Raw genomic sequence first — 13,179 nt, forward strand, 5'->3', positions numbered from 1 at the left:
CTATTTTTATTTCTAATATATATATGTCGGTTATATTAATCACAATCGACACTCGATTTCTATCTATTTATTTTCTATATATAGATATTACACGCAAATTGCTTCTGCAAATATTCTATTAGAAAGAATTTTAAATTTAAGAATTGATATTATTAAACTTTGACTCAAAAATCAAATTTGCTTTTTCAACGACGGACATAAGACTTTTACGAATTGTTGATCAATTTTGATAGGACGGTTGAGGAAGTTATGTGCGTTATCGGATTTGAATTGAATTGAGTTTGGGTCGTACTGACCTGAATACGAGATACGGGAATTCAGGGTTGTTCCATCTGTTAAAATGATCTCCGGATACTATTCCGATGTGGCAACCCACATTAATATCATTGCATTATTGCTATAATTTTTTAAATTAGAAAAAATGACGGAAAAATAAAAGGAAATAAAGAAGATAACGTTTTTATATTTTTCTTTTGTAAAACCAAAAAGTGTCGATTTTATTTAATATTATTAGGGAAATAAATGACTAATTATTCGAGGGGCAGAAAAGACATTTGACACATAGAGATGATTCCGGACCGCAAGCATAAAAAGTGATGATTGTAGGAAAGTCTACCGCACCATTCTTCATTTCCGTTGTTTTCACGCTATCATCAAACCCTCTCTCTCTCTCTCTCTCTTCCTACAAACCTCACTGGTCTTCGATTTTTCTCTCTCTCTCTCTTTCACTAACGGAACGATGTCGTGGCAATCTTACATAGACGACCACTTGATGGCAGACATCGACGGCTGCCACCTCACCGCCGCCGCCATCGTTGGCCATGACGGCAGCGTTTGGGCGCAGAGCTCCAACTTTCCTCAGGTTTTCTTTGTTTGCATTGACCTTTAATCAGTATTTACTGTTTTCGTGTTCAGTTTATTTGCTTGAATTTTCGGATCTGATGGATGGACGTTTGCTTTACCTTGATTTTACTACGTTTGAGCTTGATCTGAGTTGGGATATCCGGGGGTTTGAAATTGGTTGTCTCGATTCTTCTTTTGTATGTGAGTTTGATTTAGTATCAAGAGTAGTTCGATCCATCTATGTAGAATATTTTTGTTCAGTTACAGTCGCGATTTTAATTAATCAACTCTTTTTTCATTTTTCTTGCACTCTAATCGTTGTGTTATCTGTTTTTTGTTTATTTTATTTGCTTGGAGTTGCGGATCTGATGGACGAATGCTTGGTTTACGATTGTAGGCTGGTTGACTTGATCTGACTGGGGAGATCCAGTAGTTTGTAGCTGATTGTTCCAATTTTGATCTTATACGATTTGATTTTAGTATTCAAAGTGGCCTGATCCAGTAATAGATGATTTTGCAGTTGGTTTTGCTAAGTTGTCGGGTTTTAATTGATCAAGTCTTTTATTTCGGTTTATCAGCATCTCATCGTATTGGTAGCCGTTTAAGGTTGCATAGAACTATTAGGTCATCATTATGATCTGTGAAGTCTTTGATTCTAATTATCAGCACAGTGACCAATTGAGTACTATCCTTTGCTTGTATGAATTGCTCATCGGGTATTAGTATGTTTTCATTGCAGGTTTATTAAGACTAGTTTTTTTGGCCAGGTTCTGTATATATCATTATTATCTATTTATCCTTTTTCCCATTTTACTCGGAACTTCTGATGAAGTTTATGGCAAACAGTAGGTACACATAACTCTATGCTAAAAGTACTAGCAAAAGAAACAATTGTTTGGAAAGAAATACAAAATCCAGTTTCAGATGCAGTAGATTTTTCATGTGCTTGCTGTCCGAATTCAATATTTTGGTCTTTTAGTAACTGATGCTATTTTTTCTTTCATGTTTGAAATCAATACTGGTAGTTCAAGGGTGAGGAGGTAACAGCTATCATGAATGACTTTGACAATCCGGGTACATTAGCTCCCACTGGATTGTACATCGGGGGCACTAAATACATGGTGATTCAAGGCGAGCCTGGTGCTGTCATCCGAGGGAAGAAGGTATTGCAATCTGATATCTTTCTTAGCTTTCAAGACGACATGTATCACAGCCTGTTGTTGTAAGTTAGTTTTACTTTTTTCAAATAAATATGAAATTTGTTTTGGCATAGGGATCCGGTGGTGCTACAGTTAAAAAAACCAATCTGGCCTTGATCATTGGCATCTATGATGAGCCAATGACTCCAGGCCAGTGCAACATGGTTGTGGAGAAGATTGGCGACTATCTTATTGAACAGGGTCTTTAATTGTTTGGTAAGTATTGTCCTTTAGCATGACCTTCGCTACAAATTGTAATAAGATCTTTGGCCATTAACCTTGCACTTGCTGACTTCCTTTTTGCAGTGATGTCGTCCTTTATACGGTATTTGGAGTTGTGGGTTCTTGGTTATGACAAGAAGAGTTTGGTGTTTCAGAAGTGATAGATGGTCTCTCTGCCTCAAATTTAAACAGGGCTTGTTTTTGCATTTTCTGGTTATGAAAACTGTTATGATTCCATGTGAGTAAATTATGTATTTTTGGTGGTTCTTCCGATGGATGTTCAAATTTTATTGATACCTTTGCGGGTAAAGAATTGGATTTGATATAATTTTTTGCCGGCCTTGTATTTTCTAATTTCGACATGAGGTTTAGTAAAGTGACCACTAACGCCAGTTGTTGCAAAAGCTTTGTTATGGGCTTACAGCGCTGGCGCTATAATGGTCCACCTAGGGCCAGCAGAGAGAAATGAGCCTAGGGACCGAAGTAGGCTCGGCCGAAGTTTATTTTTTTGTTTTCATTTTTAAGGATAATTACACCCCTCTTTTATGAATATTGACGTACATATAAACCTCAATTTGAAAAATTATATTTAATATCTTTAAAATTGGTTTTAATTTGTTAGTAAATTTAACATATTTAATAAAAAATGATATTTTATGTTCTAACTAATTATTGTAGATCATTAAAAAATTTTGTAACTAATATTATTTTTATAAAGGTGAAATTATATTTTTTTTTTATGTATTAATGTGTAAAGATATATAGCAAGGGGGTTGGACCCCTTATCTAATTGTGCTGATGGTTACCATTGCCGATCCCACCCCCTGATGTCACCCAAAAAGTCCTAGGTATTCCTTATAAATGTACATGATAAGCAATAGAACTTCCTAATCGGAAGGTAAGAACGAAAGACTTGAGTAATTAGGCTAAACAAACGAATGGATAGGTAGCTAATTCCCCTGAGCGGTAGGAAAGCATTCGAATTAGTCTGCTCTTGACTGGTTGCTAAGGCAGTTGCATTTGGTAATCAAGGGGAAGGCAGTGCCTTACTCGAGTCCTAGCTGGGCCCATGAAGCCCAAAAGGCGTGAGGTGAGCTGGCATAACTGAGAATGAGGTGTTGCGCTTTCCAAAGAGCATCTAGCATGTCAAAAAATCGGTGTGGAAAATCTCCTAAATCGTAAATCCTGGAGTTCCTTCCTACCTCAATGTTCTTCCTTCTAAGGGTTGGCACAAAAGCAGTAGATATTGAAATAAATAACAAAGAATTCCAGCTCCTTTCATTTAGGGTTGTTTAAAACGAAAGGAGAGGCTCTTCCACTTCTATTTACTATATATGGTTTTTGACTGAACTTGTCCTTATTTTTATTATCATCTTTTGTATATTATGATATGACATATACACTTCATGCATGCATGCATATATAAATATATTATATTTCTCATTTATATATTTCATAATATTGATATCCCCATAAATATTTTTCTAAGCCTAATGGCCAAATCAAGTCCAAACCCAAAACAAGTTAAAAGACCCTCATTCACTCAGCCCGATAAACCCAAACCTTATTGATCCAAGCACAGTTTTCAAGCAGGAAGAACCTCAGGTTGGTCAGCCCAATCCAACTACCCTGTTAAGGCGGAAACGCCTACAAACAAAACTCATATTAGTAGGTTTGTTACCAAACAGCAAGGTCGTCATATTAGTTGTATTCCACACGTCACCCTAAAAAGAGTGCCAGCAAGGACCTTATAGTATCCTGGATCCGATTGTTGGAAGTAGCAAGTAATTACCTCTCCTATATGCACAGTTACTCGGTAGAATTACTTAAAACTGACATATTTCTTAGGAGATAGTTTAAATATTGAATAACCATCATTGCCACAAAATAGATATCCCGAAGATTCCAAGTCACATAACACCAACTCATCCTAATATCTCTCCAAAGTTGCTACTATAAATAAGGTCTAAGGTAAGTCCAAAAGGTAAATTAAGTTCATTCAACTCATTTTGCTTCTGTAACAACAAGGCTATACTGGTTCTTGCTATACTTTTGCACTCTATATATGGATTTTATTTCTATTTTTTATACTCAAATACTCCAATCTTTGATCACGTTATTTATCTCTCCATGATCTCACATCTACTCAAGTTTCCTTTACTCTATTTTATCAAATATTTTACTGACTTATGTATAGAAATGCTAATTATTGTTTTGTAGATTAGTCTTTTGATAATTTTAGAATTTTCAGGAAAATTTTTTATTCTGGTGGTGCTATTAGACCTTGATACGCATCATTGACCCTTTTTGTGGCAAATCTTGAGCGAAAGGCATGAGAAATGACTAGTTCTGATAATAAATGTGATAATGATTCCTTTGAAGGAAACATTTTCCTTCCTACTAGAGCTAGATTAGTCGTTCCACAGCAAGAATAGATTTAAGGAGATCCCAATGATCCTTCCCTTGCTGACAATCCATCGATCTTGCCTATTGAAAACAACTCGCTCTCCTACCAACAACTTAACAAGCTCATTGTTGAGGCTGTTAGCACAACTCTTACAAGGTCTCCTCCCCCCACTCCTGCTATTAATACAAGAACAGGTCAAACATCTCATCCTAACATAACTGGCGTTTTAGGACAAGGAAGCCATGGCGGGCTGACTCCTACACCACCCGTTTGTATAACAGCAAGATGAATCTCACCCTTCTAGATAGACCAGCAAGGTGGCTATGAACGCTTGGCAAACCCTCCGCCAGGAGATGCTAGAACTTTGCCCATAAATGAATGAAGAGGCCCCTTGCCTGAAGTGAAGAATCCCCCTTATCGAAGAGGTGATGGCCGAAGAGCTCCTTGCTCATTTCAGAGCACTATCACACCTATCATCCTATAACAGTCTACTGATCGTGTAAGTTTGAAAATGTTGCACTACTACACAAGTATAACTATGATATTAAATATCGTGTTTTTTTTATGACACTTATCAGATCTACTCAGCAATAGTTCACAACCTTTATCTTTTCAATATTATTTATTTATAAAATATTTATTATGAAAGTAATTATAATTATATTATTCATTTTTTAAATTAATTACACGCATATTTGGGTGTGCCAGTAATAAATATAATAACTAGTATAGGCCTGTTCCATTAAGGATCTAGTCCACGAAGCAAGCCGGCTTGCAAATTTCCCCCCTGGGCCTGGAGTTGGACACAACGGCTTCCTCCTTTGGCTAATCCACCAAACCAGAGCAATGGCGACTTTATTTATGAACACGACTTTAGCGGTTAAGGGATAAGAACAACACGTTTGTTCAACAATTGTTAGATAGACGGCCAGTTAACAACTTAGTTACATAATTTCTGGAACGCAGGTCCTCTGTATAAATACTGACCAACTGGAAGAAATAAAACAACGTAGATTTGAGTTGAGTTGCTCTCCTTTCTCTCTCTAAATTTTCTCTTGAGATTGATGCTCGGGAAAGGGTTCAGTTCACTATGCTGGTTCAGACCTAAGCTCTCTGACACTTTCTCATGTTAATACGCATGGCACCATGATCATAGGCCAGATGCTTGCAGCTGTTTCTATGGACACTTTTTTGGCCTATATCTCTAGTTACGCACGGCAGCATTCATCAAGAGAGGGCTGCCAATGAACCAAATCAGTTTCTTGCTCAACACAAAACGGGTTCTCAATTTTTTACCTTATCAATGATAGAAGTGATGAGGACCAGGTTCAATGTCGTGGCCTTCATGGAAAGCGAGCTCAGTGATTTATTCTTTGCAACGAACAGAAGAACAAGATAATCGGAACCTAATATGATCAAATATATTTGTTATACAATCAAGAAATACCGCAAACTATTAGTATGACCAAGTTGGCACACCGAGAGATCGATTCTTGCAAGTTTTCTCGCCTTTTTCTCCTCTTATATTTGTGATCTGGATCCTCCCTAATGCAGAAAGATCTATCAGAAGCAACGCTAAGTGGCTGTGAAGCTGAAGCAAATTATCACTAAGGTAGCAACTAAAGGGAGATCCACCCTGATTGGTTCCAGAATCCGTCAGACAGGTCAAAATGAAAGTTAAGAGGAGGGCATTTCCTGCTCTCCTTTTTCTTGATATCCATACCAAAACAAGCATTTCTGCTATACCAGAGCAGATACACACAGGTTTGTCATATATTTAATTTCTCAAGCATACATTTTTCTCATTGCAATTAATAAACTTTAGTTTCTCAAGCATACAGTTTTGTCTCTGCATGCTCTCATTCTACAAAAGAACCTAGAGCTAGAGCTATCATACATGACTTTTGGTTTTTTGGTCAAAAACTGGGGGGCTTGATAGCTATACAATAAGAACAATTTGCATATGCAAATTTCTATTTCCAAAGTGCTTTTTCATGCTTGTCAATATAGTCTGCATGCTCATCCACCAGAGAGAATCTTTTCCAGTAGCTCAAATATTACATGAATGCAAATGAGGCTGTCAGCAAGCTACCCAGAACGAGCATGGAGACTGCTTCGACAGATGATGAAGATTTTGAAGGAGTGGCCGTTGCATTAGCCGTGGCTGTTTTGTTGGTTCTGTGAAATTTATGTTGCAAATCCAAGAAAAAGTTCAGTTACACAAATTAATGTGTTGATGCTTAAATTTTAAATAGCTTATATCTGAAATTTGGCATACCCGGACATCACGTACAAGCAGCTGTCATAGCCTGCATAAAAAGAATAGAGGTGAAGTAAATGAGTTGTCTTGAGGAAACTTATCCATGAAAAAAAAATTACCAAACCAAAAAAGAACAGAGATGAAAAGAAATAAAACTATGTTTCATGTGCATATGAATGCTCCCCAAAAGACGATAAACGGGAAGCAAGAGAAATCTGCAGAAGTGGAGTTCAATATCACTCTACATATAATTAGAGATCTATGATTAGTGGGAAACTCTTATATGCACGGAGTTTTCAGAAACCAAAAGGTGTTGACTAAGCTACGTCAGCATAAGGTAGGTCTTACTGTTGATAGGCGCAGTCCACAAACGGTTGGTGTATTCTCAACCAGTGGGTATAAGAATTTCACTGAATTGGGAGGATAACTTCTAGATTTTGGTGTTTTATGATTTATATGTATATAATATGGGATCAGATTGCAAATACTATCTACAGAGTCAGCATCACCAGAGGTTTTATTACGTACTTGGATTCTTGTTTGTTCTGACCCCTGCTCCTCCAAAACTGCAGGCAATATCTGTAGCTCCATTCTGCTGGTAGTAACTGTTGAATGCATAAGATGCGTGAGATGCCAGGTTATCAGGCTCAAAGCAAGGCTGGCTTGGCTGAATAGCAGAACAATCGACATTTCCGGAACTGCAGGCCCAATCTAGACCATTTTTAAGATCAGCATCAGAAGCAGTGGGTGACGCAATGCACCATGTTGTCCCATTCGAACCTGTGATGTTTGTTGCATTCATAGTCATGTCCACTACACCCTTTCCAGTGAAATCAAGGTTGTAAACACTTGTCTGATCAGGAAAAAATAGACCCCAGTTCCTCTCGGATTCCAAACCAGGCTTCCGATTCTCATTAAATAATGAGAAGAGGTACACATCTATTTCCTCTCCTGGCTTCGCCGGAGTACCCGTGTCATTGATGACATGACGGATCAGATTCGTATTATAAGTTTGTGCGTTATCGGGAGTTGCACCAGTCTCCTTTGGGGATCCTTTGGAAGGCCATCCCGTCTCGGTAACCATAATCTCAATAGTTCTGAAATTCAAAGCCGTGAGTGCGAAATTAATCGCATCAATCTGAGCATCAAACATATTTGTATATAGCAAACCAGTATTTGGATCAATAACTTCAGAAGATGACTCGAACAGAGCATAATCTAGCGACACGTTGCTTGAAGAATCCCTATATGCATAATAAGGGTATATGTTAACCATAAATGGTGACTGATTCTCGGCAAGGAATTCCAACATCGATCTCAGAAAGAAAGCATATTTACTGTTGAAAGCTCCGGCAGAAGGTGGGAATGACCGGGACAGAACTCCCAAGGAATGGGTACTAGAGACTTTAATCTTCCTATGAAGACCAGCTTTTTTCAGAGATGTCAAGACATTTTGCATTGCAGGAACTACCATCGCAGAGACATTGTTGGGAGCTTCGGTTACTTCAGCACCAACAGTTATGTAAGTGATTTTTGTCGCTGGATAGTATGGAAGAATGCTATTCTTTAACCACGTATCAGCATTTGTTTGGAATTGAGAGAACGCCAACAAGTCTGAGTTGGGAATCCCAATCATGAGTTCAATTCCTGTATTTGCAAATGCCTTGAGAACCTGTATATTGGAATCATATATCCGTATGTATTTAATGTTGTGAAGTTGGATCAGCTGCACTGCTTTATCTGGGGTGGGTAGATCATCCGCGTTTCTTCCATAGCATACTCCAATTTTGCCACCTTCGCAGATGCCTATCACACAAAGGGAAACTATTTAGCAGTAAACCTTAATACCAAAACCAACCATGTCAAGCCCTTTGGTCATCTCAGCCAGGTTGAGCATAAAAGATATGCACAGTCGAAACTAACAAGCATGCAAAACATCTTATACATATTCATTCATTTGACTGATAAGTCTGCACTTTCCCAAATTATGTTATACTAACATCTTGGAGTAAAACAATCAGTCATATCAGCATGTTATATTGCCTGAAAAGTAGCTATCGTCGACAAAGCTGATTGTCACAAGAGTACTGTTTAGAATGAATTTTTGAATTCCATGCTCAAAAAACCATTTTCCTATGGTCAAGGAATATGCTGTTAGGTTGAAAAGATTGATTCTAAAGCATTCGACTCCAGATATACGTGCAACTGAGCTCAAAAGTTTCTACAAGAACAAGTCATGAAATTGCTAGTTTCAGAACATGTTGAAGACTTAATCATGAAAAAGCAAAAGAACTACCAGAATCATGGGGTAATTTATTTTTTTATTACTAAAAAATAAAAAAATTATAATAATATAATTTAATTAAATATACTAATATTATTATAACGAGTCGTGATTTTCGAATTAAAAAATATTTTTTTAAATAATAAATTGCCAAGTGGCGTCGGAATATAAAATCATGACAGCAAGTCATGATTGATTTGGGCATTTTCCAAATCACGACAGCATTTTGCTATTGTAAGCATTTTTAGTTTGTTTAATTCAATATTTTATAAATTAATTATATAAAATTAATTTTTTTAATAATATATTAAAGTCCAAAAAATCTTAATATTAAAATTGTATTAATTTAAATAATTACAATTAAGTATACAAATATAATAACGTATATTTTTTTGTATAATGTAGTATATAATTATTCTTGACAACCCGATACCGGCACATCTGATTGTGTAGAAGAATTTCTTTGTTGGGATTGTTGCCTTGCACGCGTTTGCGCCCAATCCATCTCATTGTGAATACGTGATGTTTGATTTCGACCAGAGTGCGAAAAGATGCGAATACGTGATGTACCGGGATTTGAGTTGGTCCACGACACTACTATTCAAATCTCTTCCCACCCAGGTCGAAATCAAACATCACGTATTCACAACGAGATGGATTGTGCGCAAACGCGTGCAATGCAACAATCCCAACGAAGAAATTCTTCTACACAATCAGATGTGCCGGTATAGGGTTGTCAAGAATAATTGTATACTTCAATTGTATTTTTTACCATTGTACAAAAAAATATACGCTATTACATTTGTATACTTAATTGTAATTATTTAAATTGATTTCGACCCGAGTGCGAAAAGATGCGAATACGTGATGTACCGGGATTTGAGTTGGTCCACGACACTACTATTCAAATCTCTTCCCACCCAGGTCGAAATCAAACATCACGTATTCACAACGAGATGGATTGTGCGCAAACGCGTGCAATGCAACAATCCCAACGAAGAAATTCTTCTACACAATCAGATGTGCCGGTATAGGGTTGTCAAGAATAATTGTATACTTCAATTGTATTTTTTACCATTGTACAAAAAAATATACGCTATTACATTTGTATACTTAATTGTAATTATTTAAATTAATACAATTTTTATATTATGATTTTTTGGACTTTAATATATTGTTAAAAATTAATTTATAAAATTTTAATTAAATGAAATAAAAAAGAAAAAAAGAAAAATGTTCACAACAGCAAAATGTTGTTGTGATATGGAAAATCTCAAATCAATCACGACAGCAAGCCGTGATTTTAAAATCCAACGCTAAGTCGCGATTTTATATTGCGACTCAGCAATTTATTTAATAAAAAATTTAATTCAAATCACGACTCGTTATAATAATATTAGTATATTTAATTAAATTATATTAATAATTTTTTATTTTTTAATAATAAAAAATAAATAACCCCATCTATCTCCAGTGTTCATAGAATATATGATGTCATATTGTTACTTTGGTTTCTGATCGACCAATACAGGTGCACACAGTGGAACCTCATCTGCAAATCAAATAATATTACACCTGAACATGAGAAAGCATGTTGTGTTTATTGTTTCGAACAAGAATCTGGCTAAAATGTTTCCATTTTCCCCTGCTATGCTGTTACCTGAAATTAATACCTCGTGCACAAGAATATGAACTAGAAAACTGTGATTCAAGTTCAGGTTTCCAAGCATCGTAGGGTGCTTAATGCTTCAACCAGTAAACATGAGGTGCCTAGAAGATTTTATTACTCCTAACATGTTCGGTCCTGGATTTAAATTGAGTTGAACATTTGCCAGAAGCCATAATCAAAGAAACAAAAGCATAATTTTGACCTTACCGTCATCTATCTCAAAAAATAAAAAAAAGACAGTTCCATGAAACTTGGCATGAGTTTAATAAAGAAATGCAATTGAGGAACAAGGTTAATGGCATTGTAAAAATCCTGTGCGACTATAATCTCACAGAGGTTTTTGGGATCAACTAAAGCAATCCAAAGTTAAATATTTGGTGACTGCATACTAATTTAAGAATTTAAACTCTCTATACCACCTCTGATAATCTAGTGCCTAGTCCTCCTCTCAGTAGCTTCTGCACTAGTCTCTAACATTGGGTATCTCCAATGAGGAACTAAGGTTGCCTGAAATTCAGACGAATGTGAAACGGGGATAGGAAAATTTCAAAAAGAAGGAAATGCACTTGAAGCAATTACATAGCATTATCACCTAAAATATACAAGATTTGTACCATAAGATAAGTTGTGATGAACTATTCCATATAAAGAATGATAAGGAACTACACAACATATTAAACCTCCAAAATATGGTGAATGATCATAAATGTCAATTTGCCAAGTGAAAAATTCACATGTCTATGTTGACAAGCAAAAATACATCTGTCAGCAACCATACTAGAAAACACAAAAGCAAATTTCCATCCAGAGCACAACACAGAAATACAGAAAAACAAAAAAACAGCTGGATTGCAATGGCACCATTGACAAAAAGAAAAATAATAATGTCACATTGTTTTTGTCCACATTTAGCAATTAACACAATCTGAATGTTAAATATCTGGGCCTGCCTACTTACAGGAATATGTCCTTGACATATGGTTGCTTCAACCACTATGACAGCAAGATATAGAGCATCCCCCACTTTAATAAGTTCACTACACTATCACATACTACCTGAACTAATCCTTAGCCTAAATTATTGGGACATTAGTTAGCAAAGACGGAGGAGAACCTGAAATCAGTATGCCTATGCATAAGAATGTACCGAACAATGTACAGTTCAGGGAAAAGAACTCAGCAGGATATGCTATTTTTGGGTTAGACTCGCTATAGAAGTTGAGGAAGAAAGAGATCTGCAGGTTTGCTTAGGAAAGTAAGGACAAGAAGCCCAGAAAGAAGCAATGAGATGGGAAGAACATGGACGCCCATGAAAAACCAAAACAAGAATAATCAATGTTAATAGTCATAACATACGCAAAGCCGAGAAACAGGAAAAAACTCAGCTCACACTGTATAGTTCAAAGCCTCAGTTACACACACAGAGCAGAGGCAGAGAGAAAAGGGGAATGTGGGCACATACCAAGAAGCATTAGTAGCTGAAAACTTGCAAAGAGGAGCACAAAGCCACTTCCCATTTGCTCTCCCAGTCAGTGTGTGTGTATTCCGTATGAGAAAGACAGTTTACTCCCACTCTCTTGAAGGGCTGAAGCACCTATTCTTCTCTACGCTGATTCAAATTGTGCCGAGGAATTTGTACCACTCTTGCAACGTTCTTTTCCCAACGTCTCTCGGTACGGGAAAAAGGGCCTCTCTCTCTCGCGCTCAGAGAGAGAGTGCGTTTTGGTGGTGTGTGTCGGACAGTGTGTCAGCAAGGCGATGTTTGGGGGTAATAGTAATACGGACTTGAGAGAATTTTATGCAATAGAGCTAAGAAAAAACTTGTTGATTCCGCAAAGCCTTTTTTTACAAGTTGTTTGGCAGATATTGGGATGTCTGTGACTGTGACTGCGAGTGTTGTTCCCCCACAATACATAAATCCAATCCACTGTCAGCACAGCAGCACTGTTTCTGTTTCTGTTTCTCGAAACTCGATTCCCACTTTGCTACAGCCCAATAACAACGGTCAAACAGCACAGCAGCATTTCCCCTATTTAATGAGGACCCCTTTTTCCTTTTTTTTTTTTTTTCTTTTTGTGAACTCCTCTCAAGGGAAGGTATCATTCATGGTTTTTAAAGATTAAATTACAACCACTTTGATTGAAGTTTAATATAATTATAAATATTTATTTTATTTAATAGTTAGTTTAATTCATTAATTTTTATTTTTTTTTCTTTATAATAAACTAATCAAAATACTTTTATGGACTATAAATTTAATTTTATTTATTTTTAAAAGAAATTGAAGCTTTTTTC

General features: G+C 36.4%; 2 protein-coding genes across 2 annotated transcripts; one reads left to right on the plus strand and one right to left on the minus strand.

Annotated features, from left to right (window-relative positions):
* LOC105162034 (profilin-3-like) lies at positions 608–2,592 on the plus strand. Its single transcript, XM_011079936.2, has 4 exons — positions 608–862; positions 1,869–2,006; positions 2,117–2,258; positions 2,349–2,592. The coding sequence occupies exons 1-3, from the start codon at positions 740–742 to the stop codon at positions 2,249–2,251; spliced, it is 396 nt and encodes a 131-aa protein (XP_011078238.1). The 5' UTR covers positions 608–739; the 3' UTR covers positions 2,252–2,258; positions 2,349–2,592.
* LOC105162035 (glucan endo-1,3-beta-glucosidase 13) lies at positions 6,427–12,668 on the minus strand. Its single transcript, XM_011079937.2, has 4 exons — positions 12,347–12,668; positions 7,460–8,737; positions 6,950–6,980; positions 6,427–6,849 (listed from the first exon to the last, which is right to left on the minus strand). Exons 1-4 carry the CDS (start codon positions 12,399–12,401, stop codon positions 6,729–6,731), a joined length of 1,485 nt encoding a protein of 494 aa, XP_011078239.1. The 5' UTR covers positions 12,402–12,668; the 3' UTR covers positions 6,427–6,728.

The sequence above is a fragment of the Sesamum indicum genome, linkage group LG5 (genome assembly GCF_000512975.1).
Source record: "Sesamum indicum cultivar Zhongzhi No. 13 linkage group LG5, S_indicum_v1.0, whole genome shotgun sequence".
NCBI lineage: Eukaryota > Viridiplantae > Streptophyta > Magnoliopsida > Lamiales > Pedaliaceae > Sesamum > Sesamum indicum.

Excerpts from the sequence above, each read along its gene's own strand:
- LOC105162035 (XM_011079937.2), bottom strand. The coding sequence starts at position 12,401 with ATGGGAAGTGGCTTTGTGCTCCTCTTTGCAAGTTTTCAGCTACTAATG. Across the intron at positions 8,738-12,346 it reads TCAGCTACTAATGCTTCTTG|GCATCTGCGAAGGTGGCAAA; the intron begins GTATGTGCCCAC and ends TTTGTGTGATAG. Across the intron at positions 6,981-7,459 it reads CAGAACAAACAAGAATCCAA|GCTATGACAGCTGCTTGTAC; the intron begins GTACGTAATAAA and ends CTTTTTATGCAG.
- LOC105162034 (XM_011079936.2), top strand. The coding sequence starts at position 740 with ATGTCGTGGCAATCTTACATAGACGACCACTTGATGGCAGACATCGAC. Across the intron at positions 863-1,868 it reads AGAGCTCCAACTTTCCTCAG|TTCAAGGGTGAGGAGGTAAC; the intron begins GTTTTCTTTGTT and ends CAATACTGGTAG. Across the intron at positions 2,007-2,116 it reads CTGTCATCCGAGGGAAGAAG|GGATCCGGTGGTGCTACAGT; the intron begins GTATTGCAATCT and ends GTTTTGGCATAG.